At 27.6% G+C, this 17,538-nt stretch overlaps 2 protein-coding genes and 1 long non-coding RNA gene across 4 annotated transcripts; 1 reads left to right on the forward strand and 2 right to left on the reverse strand.

Moving 5' to 3' along the window:
• Positions 1-1,576: 1,576 nt before the first annotated feature.
• On the reverse strand, positions 1,577-4,161 carry LOC149060539 (uncharacterized). 2 transcript variants are annotated; one of them, XR_016191565.1, is made up of 3 exons: positions 4,022-4,124; positions 2,162-2,181; positions 1,865-2,088 (listed from the first exon to the last, which is right to left on the reverse strand). It is a non-coding gene; the product is annotated as an uncharacterized LOC149060539 (long non-coding RNA). The 2 variants fall into 2 exon arrangements; XR_016191566.1 differs by lacking the exons at positions 1,865-2,088; positions 2,162-2,181 and adding an exon at positions 1,577-1,858 and having other exon boundaries at positions 4,022-4,161.
• Positions 4,125-10,406, forward strand: LOC107161657 (DNA excision repair protein ERCC-8-like). Its single transcript, XM_015508152.2, has 6 exons — positions 4,125-4,268; positions 4,330-4,899; positions 5,706-5,935; positions 7,221-7,516; positions 7,588-7,906; positions 8,424-10,406. Exons 2-6 carry the CDS (start codon positions 4,864-4,866, stop codon positions 8,731-8,733), a joined length of 1,191 nt encoding a protein of 396 aa, XP_015363638.1. The 5' UTR covers positions 4,125-4,268; positions 4,330-4,863; the 3' UTR covers positions 8,734-10,406.
• A 750-nt stretch (positions 10,407-11,156) lies between these two features.
• Positions 11,157-17,369, reverse strand: Pex6 (peroxisomal biogenesis factor 6). The gene is made up of 11 exons (XM_089226706.1): positions 15,965-17,369; positions 15,264-15,487; positions 14,861-15,183; positions 14,708-14,781; positions 14,460-14,603; positions 12,921-13,067; positions 12,645-12,753; positions 12,456-12,575; positions 12,311-12,388; positions 11,495-11,643; positions 11,157-11,406 (listed from the first exon to the last, which is right to left on the reverse strand). Exons 1-11 carry the CDS (start codon positions 16,941-16,943, stop codon positions 11,327-11,329), a joined length of 2,427 nt encoding a protein of 808 aa, XP_089082832.1. The 5' UTR covers positions 16,944-17,369; the 3' UTR covers positions 11,157-11,326.
• Positions 17,370-17,538: the final 169 nt, after the last annotated feature.

The following is a 17,538-nucleotide window of genomic DNA, read 5'->3' on the forward strand; positions in this document are numbered from 1 at the left end:
ATTCAGTTTTATGTGTAGGCATTGAGCTCCATTATATATAATGAATATTCTGTTTCAACACTGGATTTACTTTTTGTTTTCACAGCAGATATTTGCAAAATATATGGGAATATTCTTCTAGCTCCGAACTCCTGAGTATTCATGTCGGGATTGCTCTAGGAAAAAGCTATTATTAATTAAGTTTCATGAGATAGCAGTGGCGTCATTTGGGGGGGAGGGGGCAAGGGGGGCATTTGCCCCACCCCTCCTGTCATTAGCGGGCTACTATCGGGCCGGTCGACTTGGCCGGCCCAGGCCGGGTATATGGTGCTAGTTTTGGGCCACAAGCCCGCAAAAATGATTCATAACATTCATGTCATTGCTAAATAGAATTTAACCATGATTCGTGGCTCCTACTAACACGTAAATAATTATAAGGTATCTGACATCTGTATTCTGTATGTGCAGTGGTGGACTGGACGAGTGGGATATCGGGTTTCCCGCCTTCCCTTTAGGCCGCTACTCGTATAAAATATTTACTTATTCATATTATTGTGAAATAATAAATTAAAATGTTATCGTCGTTATCGAATAACGGAATAACTAATAAGTAATAAGTAATAAGTATATAATATTATTAAACATAAAAATCCAAATTTCTGATTAATTTAAAATGCGGGAGGCGGGACCCACGGCTATAGAGTATAGATGATAATATTATCGTATGTATTTTATTATTATCAATAGCTGTGGCGGGACCTAACCTTGTGTTCGGCCGGTCCGGGCTTGTTGATAACTCATTGTTACAAGTTTAAAAATAGAATTGAAAATAATTATTACACGGGCCTTATGTTATCAAACTATCAAAGTTGGTATTTAACAGAATAATAAGAACCTGTCACTGCCTAGCATTTAAGCAACTTTTAAAAAACTTTTATTAATAATAAATATACAATAAAGTATTGTATGTTTTATTTTATTTTTTGTTAATACCATTAACTCATATTTGGTGCAAATAAGACATAAATTGGGGTAAAATTCCCCTTAGAATATGTCATCATATAGTAGCTAATAGCATTGAGCATATATTAATTACTCAATACTAAATACTAATAGGTAATATAGGGTATCCCTAGACATATTATATTTTATATACCTATGTATTAATTAGTCATTGTTATCTTTCAAAAAAAATGTGTTATTTATGCCTAAAGTAACCACAGTTATCACAGATAACTAACTAGTATGTATATAATTGTGTAAGATGTAAGAAGACTGTTTGTACTGAGATAAAAATGTAATTGTTAGCGAGTGGTTTTTTTTTAAATTATGGCCTATGGGCCGGTCAAAATTTTTGCCCCCCCCCCTTTCAAAACCTGAAATGACGCCACTGTGATATAGGTACCATTAAACTTTTGCAATATGTCAAGTAATTCTGATGAAGATGATATACAGCGGACGCAGCTTAAAACACTCATTTATGGACCAGCACAAAGGGAGTCTTATAACCGAATGAATCTTATAAGAGAAGTGAAAAAAAATACTTGTGAATTTTATTTTATTACAAATCTAGCTTTTATTTAAGCTGATTCACGCATATTACACATTACTTATTAGTAAATAAATGAAATTATAATTAAACATTCAACACATATTATAAATACATTTAAAAATACATAAATACATTTTTATAGCACAAAGTCTGTTAATTATAAAATCAATGGTATAACATTCACTTAAAATGGTTTTAATTTAATTATTATATTTATATTGATGTTATAGGATAATATAAATTAATACATTACTTTTTACATGCATAAAAAAGTGTTTATTTAGTAAAAGTATTGATTGAATTTGAATTTTGTTTTATGATATTCACCTGAAACATTTTTCAAATATTTTTTTAATGTATTTATTTGATTAGGTAAAATAATAAAACAAACTTAAATATAATTATTTGCGGGTACCTTATTCACCTAGCTAGAATCTTAACTGTTGCATTGGACAGAAAAAAAAATATTTTTCAAACATAAATTTACGAAATTTAATTAAAAATACCAGAAATAAACTAAAAATGGAAAATATGATATAAATATGCAAAAACATAACCTGAAAAAAAATTCCAAATAAAAATTTCATAAATTGATTCATATTATTAAAATAATTAAAATTATGTACTTACAAAATTACGTTTCACAATCACTAAAAAAAAATTCACAACTCTAGTTATAACCTTTCCTGTTTCATTAATAAGCAACTTCTTTTGGATTAATTTTTTATTAGCATTTAAGTCCATAAATTCTACAATATTGCTGCCGTTGTTTCTGGTGTTACCTTACATTGGTTTGAGAGAAAACTATATATATATTATATATATTATATATAGTACGGGCTATAGGATATTTTATGATTTTCATTGAGTTTTGAAATGACTAGTGCATTTCTCTTTTTATTTATTCGTACTTGACTCTATTCTATCTCTGTTTTAATTTTCTAAAATCAAGAAACACTTTATAATATATAATATAATTATTACTAAGACTCGGGAACTAGAGCCCTAAACACCAAAAACACAGAAAATAGGAGTTATTATTTATATTTTATATAGTAGGTAGCACTTAAATTGTTCTGTGGAAATGGCGCCTTTTTCCCACCTGCATGCTTCGCCTTTATGGATTCTAACGTCAATCATCCACGGAAAAATCTAAATAAAATTACGGTATTTAAAGCGCATGCTTATCAATCAGTCGGGTATCGAATATTTACACCACGGACTAGGTAAGATATATCTTAGTCCGTGATTTACACTGATGATTCCGTCATAGATAATATAATTTTTCAAATTATTAAATTACTTGACATTTTTAAAAATTGAAATTGAAGTGTTACCGGTTCCGTACAATCTATCATTTGTCTCCGAGATATAGTTCTTATTTGTATTGTTTGTCGATTGTATTCAAAAAATTTATAATATTACTTTAGATCATATTATCATAATACGTATGAGTAGGTACCACGGATTATATATAGATTAATACTTAATAGATTTATTCAAATTAGTTGTCATCATAGATAAATAAATCTTATAAATTGTAATGTTTAATCAATTACCGAGTACTTATTAGTCCTGACACCCAAGTGTCAATTATATCTTCTTTAAGAAAGTGATCACCACAAGTCCACAAATTCTAGACCTTTTATTTAAAGTCTTACCAATTACTCTTTCCCATTTTTCATGTGAGGCTATTGGAACACTAAACCTAGATTTAGAATTTCCTACACAATTTTCTACACAATTTTCAATGCAACATTTATCTAACCGAAGCGGCATGTTGATTGAAAATAATATATATTGAAATAAAAAAATATTGGTCAGTTGCCTATTGAATAATATTATCTTTGATTAATTAGGTTATATTGTTAACACAGATTCAATTTAAATATGATCTCTAACCTTTGTGATTATTAATATATTAATCCATGATGATTATTATTATATTATGCTAATAGAGCTTACACAATATAGACTTTTTTCATAATATAATATATTACTATATTAGGTACTATATTTCATATAGTTAGTGATACAATCACGAATTCACGAATTAAAAATACGCGGGAATTAGTTTGTAAATACTAGATACGTGAAACGTGATACGATCGCACATTCACACTAATCCATAGAGTATATGGATATATATATATATATATATACTCTATACACTAATCTTACCGCAACGTGTGAAGGTCAGTGCTTCACTTATCACAGTTTCGTTGCGTATCCAGTATATTAATCCGTGGTAGGTACTTCCGCCAGAATTTAAAATTATATGTTATTGTTTTGTTGATCGTGGTTATCATTATCACTTTATCAGAACATTTTGGATAGTATTTCATAATATTAAAATATTGGGCAATTATCTTTTATCATTTTTTTTATTGCTGCTCAGATATGCAATCTACATATTATAATATGATTTTGTATATTCGAGCAGCACCAAATTTAAATGTTAATGACTTTAAAACAATTTCATATACTTACCAGCTTGAATAATGAAATCAATGACTGATGGCTCTAACATGAAACAGTACGAGTGGTCACCTTTAGCTACTTTTAAATTAAAGTGACTGTCAGTTTGGGTCATGATAATGTCTTCACACTTCTACGCGTAGTAAGAGAGCAGAGTAGACAGAGCAAGAATTAATTTCAATTTTCAATTAATTAAGTTCAACAGACTCACGAGATGAAATAGCAAATCAATCTGACAATGGAAAATTTAAAATAGATTGTTAGTTATCAAAAATGAAATAATTGATATCATCATAATCATTTGCTGAATTATGTTTCAGATGCTCCTTAAATTGACTGCACTGAGCAAGATTATGTGTGTTATCATTTGCACGCATTACGTGCAACTAACCGCACTGGTGCAGTCATATGGAAAACACTATAAAACATAAATTATTTGTGTTCATTGGCATCTGGCACACTGCCGGCTATAAGCGGCGGATTTCCTCTTGTGCTAGCACTCCGGTGGATCGCGACTGCACTATAGCCTTTTTAGTTTTTTCCTCGGTCAAAACGGGTGGTGTAAGCAAATCGGGCCGAGCTCTCTCTGTTCACCGTGAATCCCGACCGCCTCATTCCGCGGTTGCCATAGCAGCCGTCACCGCGCCGTCGCGGCTCGAGCACTACATCTTCCACAGGTCTTTAAAGGTCTTTTGATTCACCATAGTACGTCATTGTTCGGTGGATGATTCGTGTCGACTGGCTGACGAAGTGATCGACGCCCCGACGGTTGTAGGTACTTACTAAGCGCCACACATCGTCTGCTGTTTTGTTCGGACTTTACTTTGTAATACGTGTGAACGTATTTTGTCGACATGGAACGAGCACCGTCCGGTGGACAAGGTCTCAAGGTAAAGATTATGTTGTTTTACTGTTTTAGTAATCAGCTTGGTAAAATATGTACGTCGCCATCTAAACAATTATTGCCGCTAAATGCAGTGGCACCATTTCAGTTTTGGGCTGCTAAATGCTAAGATGGGTTCCGTAGTTTCTTTAACCAGGCCACAAAAATGACAGTACTTAATGTAGTACCTAAATAGCAGTGGTGTCATAATATACTGATTTATATGTGGGAAACGATACAAAATGAAACATTTCTAAAAGTCTACCATAATTAGAACATTTGACTTCTTCCCAATTTCAATCATGGCAGTTGTCAAACTGCTAATTTTTTTTTACTCGTATAATAATGCCCAAAAGAAATGTATAATTTTAAAATCACCTACTAATTCTCAATACTTTATCTGTAAAATCTTTGATATTTATTTTATTAAATAACCAATAGAATTAAGCCTATATGATAAATGGCACAACTAAAATAAAGCCACGGTAAACACTTTGATATGTCAAATTACTCATTTGGATTATTGATCATAAATTATTATGTTTTGTTTACCAGTATATAAGTATTATTATTAAAGGCTTTTTATTATTATTGCACTTCTTAGATACTTTTACTATTTCCCCTTCTATTTCCCAACATTTAAAATCTAAATTATACAGTTTTTCAGATATTTTGATATTATTTGGCTGCTAATTTGTTAGTTTTTGGTCAAATTATATTTTGTACTGACAATGCATTGAAATTTATTATTATTTGTAAATATAATAATTCTATGAATACTATATTTCTTATTATTTTTGATACTTTTAACAGAGGAGAAGACCAAATCGTATTATTGACTTGGATATAAAACGCTCCATTGGAGCTATATCTTCCATGGAATATAAACGTCGTACAATTATTAATGAGATCAATAATGTCGCCTATGCACTTCATAAAACTTCTTTGCCTGCAATTTACATTAATCCAATTCGTACAGGCGCTCAAAATTATGTACAAGATGATATTCTAGCGATGGAAGTTGATCCAATAGAAAGTAAATGGTATGTATACTTTATGTGTAAGATCAATATCTTAGGTTGTAAATTATAGGAAATTTAAAAAGTTATTATTGCTTCTATTCTTTGGTCAAAATGAGATCGGTACATGTTGACGACCAGTTATTGTGAGCAGTGCGCTAACCACCTCATGCCGTGCTGTGGAACATAGCTACACCCATGTGCAAGTAGGTGGTACCTGTACCAATCTCATTTTGAACAGACTATAATATCAATGTATATTGAGAGTATATTTTCGTTGTGATACATATTTGTTAAAGTCAAGTTAGGTATTATTAAATTTAATTTTATAGGTAACATTTTTAGAAAGTTTTACAGATTAATTTTTTTTTTATGTTTTTACTAAAAAAAGAAAAACATTGTTTAAATTAAAATAATAACTATTCAAAGTGTTACCTTAAAATGGATTGTACCTACTTTGATAATAAAATAAACTGCAGAAGGCATATAATAATAATTGTAGTATTAAACTTAACTTTTTTTCTTTTAACAATGTTAAGCAATAACTTAATGTTATGAGCTTATATTAAAAAATTGTAATTTAAATTTCTTCTGATGTAAATTTGAATACAAGTGAAATCTAAAAAAGTTAAAATGTTGTTATATTTTTAAAAATACAGAAAATCAATGATATTTATCAATTAGGTATTTGAAATTAAATTATATAATATAGTATTGTATATGCATTATATTTTAAATATTTAAACAATTAATTATAACTGTTCAAATGTTCAATACATATTATTATATTGACTGTTCAATGTTAAGATTTAAATATAAGATACAAATTAATATAGTTTAACATGTTTGAATAACATTATACATACTTTTTAGTCAATGCTTTTAACACATGCAGCTTTGATTCTTTATTATATCAACCAACATAAACACTTTTATCAAGTCTAAAATAAATAAATAAATTCAATACATTCATCATATTAAGATTATAGATATTATTCAATAAAATATCTTCCTGGGCGTAAAAGTGCAGAATCTATGAGATCTGGTTGATTTGTAGCACCCAATACAAATATTTGTTGGTTTTCTGATGTCATTCCATCCATTTCGGTTACTAATTGTGATACAACTCTATAAATTTATATAATATGCAAACAAATTTGCATTATTGAATAAAAATAATTATAGAATAACCTATACCTATCTCCTACACCTCCAGAATCTCCATTTTGACCTCGTTTTGGCGTTAACGAATCAAGTTCATCAAAAAACAAAATACACGGTACAGCAATTTTTTATTTTTTATTTTTAGTTTACTTGCCGTATCAAGATACAACAGTGTAGCTATTTATAATGTTTCTCCAAATGTTAAAATCTTTGATCAAATGAAGCGAATGACTATACCACATGACCCAATTGATAATAATGGATCACCTAATTCAGCACATTGGCTTTGGGATGGTACAGTATTTAGTGTTTGTACTATGGATTCTGTCCATTTTTGGGATTCAACTACTTGTAAAATAATTGAAACTGTGAAGATGCGTACAAAAGTTTTGAACCATGTGATGGCTGCAAAAAAGTATAGCGTTAACAAATATGTTGCAGGTACTACATAATTTAAGTTATAGAATAATTAACTCTAAAAATAAATGAAAAATAAAATATCATTTTTCTAGTGACAGGAATTGAAGGACATGTATTCATGATTGATATGCTACATGGTATTGTTGTAATGACTATGAAAAATATTGAGAAAAAACCAATAAGAGCTATACATTGGCATCCAACAAATGAATTACAATATGTTACTGGCAATTGCAATGGAAACATTTACCTATGGGATATTCGTTTTCAAAGAGACTTTGTTTTCAAATTCAAAAATGAAGATTCTTTTTCTGTATCAACTAGCCATACTTATCCAGTTATTGGGTTACGGTTTTATAATGACGGAAATAGTGTTATATCTGTCGATAACAATGGAGGCATCAAAACTTGGTAATAATTATTATTTAATAAAACAATAACTATTAAAATAATATTTGAATTTTTATATTGTATCACTATCCAATTTATAATGAAACAAATCCCTAGATATTTACAAAATTATTATCAGTATTTATTATGTTATATTACCCTTCAAATATTAAATATCTGGAAGTTCTTAATATGATAACTTTCAGTACCATAGCAAAAGTAGGTTAAGGGCTCAAGCCCCCTGAAATAACAAACTTATTATAACTGGTAGTTATAATAAGTGTATAGTTTTATACCTGTAACAACAAAGTATTGAAGCACCCTCTGAAAAAAAATTATGGCTACCAAACTAGAGACCTTATTTTTTCTTAAGAAAATAAATTTTTATAAGTTTGAAAATCAAAATCAAAAAGAACACATATTTCTAAACCTATAATAAAATAACTTTCTAATAATTGAAATTATACCTTTTTAAATATTAAAAGATTAAATTAATTAGGAGCAGCTAAGCAACTAACAGGAAATTTATTTATTACAGGGAAGTTAGTACTGGTCATCTTCGTCCTAACCACTATGAATCTGTACCATTGTGTGACCTTAACAAGAATCATATTTTTAAAGATTATCAGTTTGCTGTTACTGAAAATTTGAAAGAAGACATTGTATTTTTGCCATCAAAAAGAGGAATGAGAATATTTGATATTGAAAGTGGTGAACATTTACCTTTTTCTAATGATATACCTCTACCTATGAACTGTGCTACTTACGATAGCAAACGATTTTGTGTTTATGGGGGCTCTAATGACTTAATAAAATTATGGACACCTGAAAAAAAAATGACTGACTGAACTGTATGTTTATGATGGCTAATTATATTAATCTATCCTTGTATCAATTTTTTCTTACAATTTTCTAATTTCTTTATGCTTATATAATATCAATTCATACTATTGTTATTATATTGATACTTAATAATTTATTTTCCTGTAAAATCAAAGTGACATTTTAAAATTTTACCTAGTTTCTAAATCTGGGGGTAAATAATAATGGTTGACTTGACCATAAAAATATTTTTTCTAGACCCAGTGACGGTACAATTATTAACCTTTAAAGTTCTTCATATAAACTATGAAATTATTTTTTTGATTTAAACAACATCTAAAAACCACCTTCTAGTTACATAGAACTATGTTACAAAAATTATAAAAAGTACGATTATTTTTTTAGATAACATTGGATTTCTAATAAATTCTTAAGAGTATGTTTTTTTACAAATTGAAGAAAAAATTATTTTCATTAAATTTGAATCGGCCTTCATTAAGTCTATTTAAATTTTTAAACCATAATTGTAGAGTGAAAATTTCTAAATTATACCTACTATAGTATTAAGAAATATAAATTTATATATTTGATATATCTTATAAAATGTAAGTCTAACAGTGTAAACTTGTTTTGAGTGAAAATTTTTTAAACAGCTTAGTGTATGTAAATACTAAATAGATACTATGGGTTGGTTGCCAAATATTTCATTGTAATATGGCTGAGAAATTTAGTGTCATGTGAGAAAATGATCACAATGTAAACTGTAATTTGTTTTAAAAAACTATTATTTCCTTATTTTTTTTTTTTTTTTGTTTGAAGGTTTAATTTAAGTTACCTAATTTCTTCCATTTATAAAACATATTTATATATATATTTGTTCTGTATGTGCCATTTTATTTTAATTATAAATCAACAGAATTAGTAAATACTAACCTTAATTTACACTTCCACACTCGTGTAGCTTAAATACTCAATTTAAATATGTAAATGCATACTATCTATTATATATTATTGTTATATAATAAATAGCCGGCATCGGGCCCCCAAATATACTTTTTATTTTATTGGATCTTATTATTCTATTTATTATGAATGTACTAGCTCATTGATTTGAAGATCTCTAAATTTATTTGAATTATTTGTAACTATTATTTTAATTTAATGAATTAACTAATGTTTATTAGTCCTCATCATATTTCATGTTTTATTGTTTAATATATTATGAATACAATTTTTTTATAATTATAATAATAAACTATTTAAGTATTGTCAAAAAATATTGAGTGATTTAGATGATAATTAATTTCAATGGTTTTTGTAATATTTATCAATATATTATAACTATTATTCAATCATAAGTTATGCCTTTTGCATCACATATCTAAATATAACTGTTTATAAACTAAGTATTTTTTTTATTGTTGGATTATAATTCATTAATTGTACCTAGTAGTTGGTGATTAATGAATGGTAAAAAATATTTGTCAACTGGTTTACTCTTGTAAGCTTAACTTTCATTTAAAACAATTTGGTGTTATATGAATACAAATTCAAAAGAAAATAGTTTTATTTTAAGCATAATGTTATCAGTATATTTTTGTACCAGTTTTAAGGGGTAATTGAATCATGTACGATAAGTTACTTGTTATTCATTAAAAAAAACACTGAACTTTGTCATGATGACTATTTATCACAGTAATTAGTATTGTTATTATTTATTTATTTATTCCAATTCCACGCATAAAATATCCTTTAACAATTAGTATAGACCACTGAAAATATAAAAGACTATATTCAATAAACCTAACTACCATAACATTAATAAAAAAATATATTATAATAATAGTGAACAGTAAAAATAGCTGTAATTTTGAAATTGTATAAAAATCAATTTATAATTAACAGATTTGAGATAAGTATTAAATTTAATTTAAGAGGACGCCACACCCGCATGTGCTGTCTCCGTCTTACAAACTTATACCATGGCAAAATTTGTTTAGCGCGGGACAACTTTACTCCCTTTGTATTTATAGTAGAATTACCAAAATTCCACAACACATAGGTAAGAACTTTATCTGTGTCATAGCATCGTTATTTTTTTGATAACATAAATATAATTAAAGTTATAAGCTTAAGAAAATACATTTATTTTTTATTTTTTTATTAAATTACTTAAAATTATTGTTTGTGCTATCAAAAAAATAACGACGCTTTGACACAGATAAAGTTCTTACCTATGCATTGTGAAATTTTGAAAATTCTATTATAAATATTGAGGGAGAAAAGTTGTCCCGCGCTAAACAGATTTTGCTGTTATACGTTTGTAAGACAGAGACAACACATGAAAGGATTTTATGACCAATCCAGCAACATTTCAACTACTCAAGGCATAGGGCGCCAAACACTATATGATTTATACTAATTAGTAAAACATATTATAACCCCAACATATATTTACCAAAAAAGTTTATTTATTTAATATTTATGAACACCTTTAAAATGTGTTGTAAAAGATCACAAATCTTTACACTAAAAAATGTTTAAATGGTTAAAATACATTAAATTTTAAATCATAAAAATAAGATCAGTCTTATTTATTTCATCTTTTTAGATATTTAGTTATGTAAAACTTTCACTCATTGCTTTCATGAAATCTTCTTCGGTTACCATTAAATTGTCATCAGTTGTACTTTGTTTGTCTGAAATAAATAAAAATATTTATTAAAATGTCAAAATGTACTAATTCAACAGTTTAGCATTTATATTAAAACATAAAAAAAAGTTTACCATTAATATGTGTAAATTGTTTTTGGATAACTCTTCTTGCGCAGTTTAGCCATGCATTGTGACACATACCATACAATTCAGCCCCTGTTACTTGATCTGGTAAATGATCTATTAAATCTTCTAGATGAAAATTTGAATACAAGTGAAATCTAAAAAAGTTAAAATGTTGTTATAGTTTTAAAAATACTGAAAATCAATGATATTTATCAATTATTTTAAATTAAATTATATAATATAGTATTGTATATGCATTATATTTTAAATATTTAAACAATTAATTATAACCGTTCAATACATATTATTATATTGACTGTTCAATGTAAAGATTTTAATATATAATACAAATTAATATTGTTTAAGAGAACGCTACACCCGCATATGTTGTCTCCGTCTTACAGGTGCGTAACATAGCAAATTTTATGCTCAGCAGATCACGTTTAGCTCCATTAGTTTAAAATTTAGAGTAATTGACCTCTTACAAAAATTAAAGGCAACATTATTATCGAGGGCATCCGGTAGGCTTTTTATTATATTTTAATTTTAAAGTGAGTTATGTGTATTTTAAGATATACAAACAATTTACAATTTTAAAATACACATAACTCACTTTAAAATTAAAATATAATAAAAGGCCTACATTATGCCCTCGATAATAATGTTACCTTTAATTTTTGTAGAGGTCAATTTACTCTAAATTTTATACTAACGGAGCTATACGTGATCTGCTGAGCATACAATTTACTATGTTATGTGTTTGTAAGACGAAGACAACGTATGCGGGTGTAACGTCCTATGTTTGAATAACATTATACATACTTTTTAGTCAATGCTTTTAAGACATGCAGCTTTGATTCTTTATCATTACATCCACCAACATAAACACTTTTATCAAGTCTAAAATAAATAAATAAATTCAATACTTATGTCATATTAAGATTATAGATATTATTCAATAAAATACCTTCCTGGGCGTAAAAGTGCAGAATCTATGAGATCTGGTCGATTTGTAGCACCCAATACAAATATTTGTTGGTTTTCTGATGTCATTCCATCCATTTCGGTTAGTAATTGTGATACAACTCTATAAATTTATATAATATGCAAACAAATTTGCATTATTGAATAAAAATAATTATAGAATAATCTATACCTATCTCCTACACCTCCAGAATCTCCATTTTGACCTCGTTTTGGCGCTAACGAATCAAGTTCATCAAAAAACAAAATACACGGTACAGCTGAACGAGCCTTGTTAAACACTAAAATATATTTTTCATATTAGTTAGTAGTTAAGACATTATAATTCTACATAAAATATATTCATTAATTTATTTTTTTTTCTATAATATTTCCTTACAATCTTATATATTACATATCTTTATAATTTTAAACAAAATATTATACTAGTGTATAATTAAATATTTACCTTCTCGTACATTAGCTTCACTTTGTCCAATATACATATTGAGTAATTCAGGGCCTTTAATTGATAAAAAATTGTATTTACATTCAGTTGCCACAGCTTTTGCTAATAATGTTTTTCCAGTTCCAGGTGGACCATATAATAATATTCCTAGGTACAAAATTATAACCATTATAACATAAAATTATCTTTAAAAATGGTTTAATCTATTATATATATTATAGACTATTATAACTTTAACATTTAAATACATATAATATATTGTGCTGCAAAAAAAAGTTTATTAATTTATTCATAGAAATGAGCTGATCTTACAGGCAGAGGAGGCAGAATGTATATATTATATAATAAATGATTATTATTATTATTTTGATTATTACTCTATTAGTTGTTGAAGCATTTTTATTTAATGTATCATTAATTTAACTACAAATTAATATAATTAAAACTTCGATTTGTGTTTTTATTATATAAATATTATGTATAAACAAAGAAAATTAATACATTCTTTACAATTTACAAAAAGTAAAATCTTAACTCTTTACTTTTCCAGGGTTCAGAGTACCGTTTTGTCTTAGGAGTTAATATTTTAAATTGTTCTATTACACCGTCAATGTTATAATTATAGCCCAATGTCTGCTCAATTGACAATGGTGAGTAGTCCATATAGTTGATCCTGATGCATTGTACTTTGTTTTTAGAATGCCCTTTCATAAGAACAAGTCACAGGAATAGTAACAAATATTTTTAGCATTTTAAATTTATTACTGAATAGCTAGTTTCTTTTCCACTGCCAAATCATGTTAATCATTTTATCCATGGTTCACGATTTTTGGGTACATTATCAGTATATTGAAAAAGTCTTATAGATGCACCTTTCAATTTTCAGCTTCCAAACCGAAAACTGTATAAAATGGTGATATCAGCATTTAATTCTAGTAAGTCTACAATGTTGTTGTATTATTAGCGCGATTTTGGCTCGATTACCGTTAAAAAAACGTGATTTCTGCGAGTATCGTGGATATTATCTATGGGGTATTCACTGTTTACACCATGATTCATGAGTCATGGCTAAATAATTAGGTATGATTAATAAATTGATTACAAAAAAAAAGGAAAAACAGTTTTTGTCTGGTTTGTGCATATCCTTAATCTATACACAAAACCTTTACTCATAGTTCTCCACATTTCATTGATCGGCAAATTCACTCTAATATTTAAAGTAATAGAGCTAAAAATGATCTGTTGAGTATACAATTTGCCGTGTTACATATTTATAAGATGAAGATAATACATTTTCATAATTATGGTTTTGACCCTGCGATTGTGGTAGGTGTACATATTTGCACCAAATACTGTTGATCTCACCCAGTTTCATATATGCTTATAGCATATAAAATAGTAATTTCCATTAAAAAAGTATTTCCAAAAAAGTAAATTTAATACAGTACAGCCAAATAAGGAGTCATATTTTGATGCAGCAGTAAAATTACAAGAGTAAATGTTTCAATACAATGCAATAATCATTGATAAATTTATTACCTGATCTCCTCATATTAAATGTTGAAGGTTTCAATGCAGACATAATTTCTTCTTTCACATTTATTAAACCACCAACATCGTCCCACTTTACAACTTGTACTGATGGCGCACCAATTGATTTTGTGAACATCAAATTTATTTTTTCTATAAATATAATTCAAATAATCACTTTATATTTTAGCATAATAAATCACTATATAGTTTAATATAATACAATAATATAAATTTTTAAATTATAATTTACAAACCTATTGAAAGCATTATATCTGATTCTTCCAGTATGACATCTGTAGATTTAATATTATGTATAGACATATGATTCCTTAAAAAAATATACATGTAGTAGTTAAAGACTTATATATTTATATTTGAAGCATAAATAGCTTAATTTATAAATTTACTTTACAGATAATAGCAGCATGGTCATATAATTTATATAATTGAACCCAGAAGTATGATCTATAATTTTTTTAATCATTATATCATCTAATGCTACAGAATCTCTTTTCAATATCCATTTCAATAATTGTTCTCGATTTCTTTTGCTTAAATTTCCGACTTGTTGACTTTGCAAGAAAAGTCTTAAAAAAACAGGACTTAGTTCCTCTTTGGAGTTTGCAGTAGCAATAATTATTATAGGATTATTGGTTTTGAAATTTATTTGTCTGATAAATATATCCAAAATTTCTTGTTCTAGATCTTTAGTAGAAGATAAACATAAAGCCTGAAATTGTGTGGTTTATATTTGACAATATTAATTCATTATTTTAAAAATGAAAATTTTTAAAAAATCATCATATTTACTTCAATATTTTCTAAGTGTAATAGGCATGGTGTTATTTTTCTAACATCATCAAAAAAGCATTCTATTTTTTTTTTAAATTGAGCAATATTATTTGTAGGCCAGTTATAACAGCATTGAGATATGTACTGTATTCCAAGATATTTTGATACTGATTGAATTAATAATTCTTTGCCACATCCATTTACTCCATAAACTAAAAAAATTGGTTTTAAACATTGAAAATCTGAAAAAAAAAATAATAGTTAAATGTTTTGAAATACAATAGAACCCCAGTTATCTGACCGGAAATTGACATATCCGAATGTTAGTACGCATTGATTGTTGTCCTCGTACACATAATCATGTATATATTATAATACAGTGGTTGCCGCTTATAGTGATCACATCTATCTGATCACCACAAACAAGTGATTTTTATAACCAGTGAATACTGTAAGCAGCGACTACCGTAATTCTATGAGAATTTAGTAATAAATCAATGCATATTATATATCAATATACTTCTATAAATATTGTAAGCATAAATAAAAAATAAAAAATTCAAACATTCACATTCCAGAATTTTATGAGATGCCAATAAGTTTAGATAATAAAGGTTTTACAGTTCTCTCATTTATTAAGGTAATAAGCTATTGTTTTCTTAAATATTATCACTACTTAGTTAGATGTATTGAATAATAAAAAATATAGAATTTATCACCTGTATAACTTTGTTGAATAAATGGTTTTATCATTGACACAATTGATTCTCCTTCATCAATCATCCCACCAGGAAATATGTTCAAAATATAATCATTGAAATTGTTTATGCACACATTTTTTAAATTATTTACAGCAAATTCTTTTTCCATAGGGAAATATGTGTTGGTTGAATATTGAACTTCATTTAATTTAGTATGTAAATTAGATATGTAAAATTTATTTTTACAGTTGTATAAATTTACTTGCACACTTTTTTCTTCAACTTCAATAATTTTAATGTAGTAAATTGTACTACTAGTAGGTTCCACTAAATATTCTGTTTCGGGGTAAGTTTTTTTTAAATCCAATTTTAATATATCTCCTATTGATACATATTTTGGTAAGGAAAAATAATAGTAAAGTATTTTATCCAATAGTTTTTGTGTATCTGGGTTAAATACCAAAGGTTTCATCACAGATATTGATACTTTTGGTGTTATTTTTGGCTCAAAGTCTTTAAACGGTTTAATAATTCTCAACGTACAAACTTTATATGTATGATTGCAATTACATAGATTAAATAAATTTGTTGAAGTTAGAAAACACTCAGATTCTTTATATGAGTTTAACACTATTATTCTGTTATAGTGTGATAAAGGTAGACTGTGAGAACCAGTAGTTTTAACATTGACTAGCACCCATTGCATGTTGTTCAATTTTAGTTTGCTTAACGTTTCTTGGCTAACAAATAAACAATTGTGAATTTCTAAATTATGTTTCAGAATAGTGATATTGTCATAATTATGTGTAACTAGCTTTTCCAATATATTGTCGGGAACGCATTTGAATTGTATTTCAGTTCCAAAAAGGATGTTTACTCTAAGATCATGAAGCATTGTTGACTGTATGACTAGAGATTTGGTTCTGCTAAAACACGACTTCAGTAGATAATTTATCAATGAAATGTACCTAAGAAGATATTTCCTTTGAATCGCCATATTTTTACAGTTGCAATTGTACAGATTATCTGAAGAATAAAACTGACGAAAAAAAATGTATGTGACTCGCGCCCGCTCGTTTATTAAATAATAAAACAATTATACGACCATCCACGCCGGACTAAAGATAACTAAACGATTAACGAATGGAAAAATTAATTGATTCTTACACAGTAAAGAGTCATACACCTATACATAATAGTATACGCCATGGCCATACGGAGACGAACTAAGAAGAAATAAGCATACCAACTATCAAGATTATAATATTTTGGTTTAGCAAATTACATGGTTGGCGGGTGTTGGGGGACGGCCACCTAAAGATTCCTCGTACAACTTAACTCGTACTGGGCACTGGATATTTTCAGTGCTACCGGTGGTTTTATTTGGCGTCAAATGTTGTAATGTTGTATCATAATCCATGTTTTATACAGATGACGTTGTAAACACTAGGTTGCTATTGCGATTCTGTGTACGACCACATTATTCTGTGGTACGACTGTACGAGTGTACGACTACAACTGACTGATAAGTTTACAAATGAAAAAAATTTACTGATAACAGTGATTACTGATATTTGTATTATTAATTTGAT

The sequence above is a fragment of the Diuraphis noxia genome, unplaced genomic scaffold (assembly GCF_037042655.1).
Source record: "Diuraphis noxia isolate RWA-SAM2 unplaced genomic scaffold, SU_Dnox_SAM2 contig0001, whole genome shotgun sequence".
In the NCBI taxonomy this organism is placed as follows: Eukaryota; Metazoa; Arthropoda; class Insecta; order Hemiptera; family Aphididae; genus Diuraphis; species Diuraphis noxia.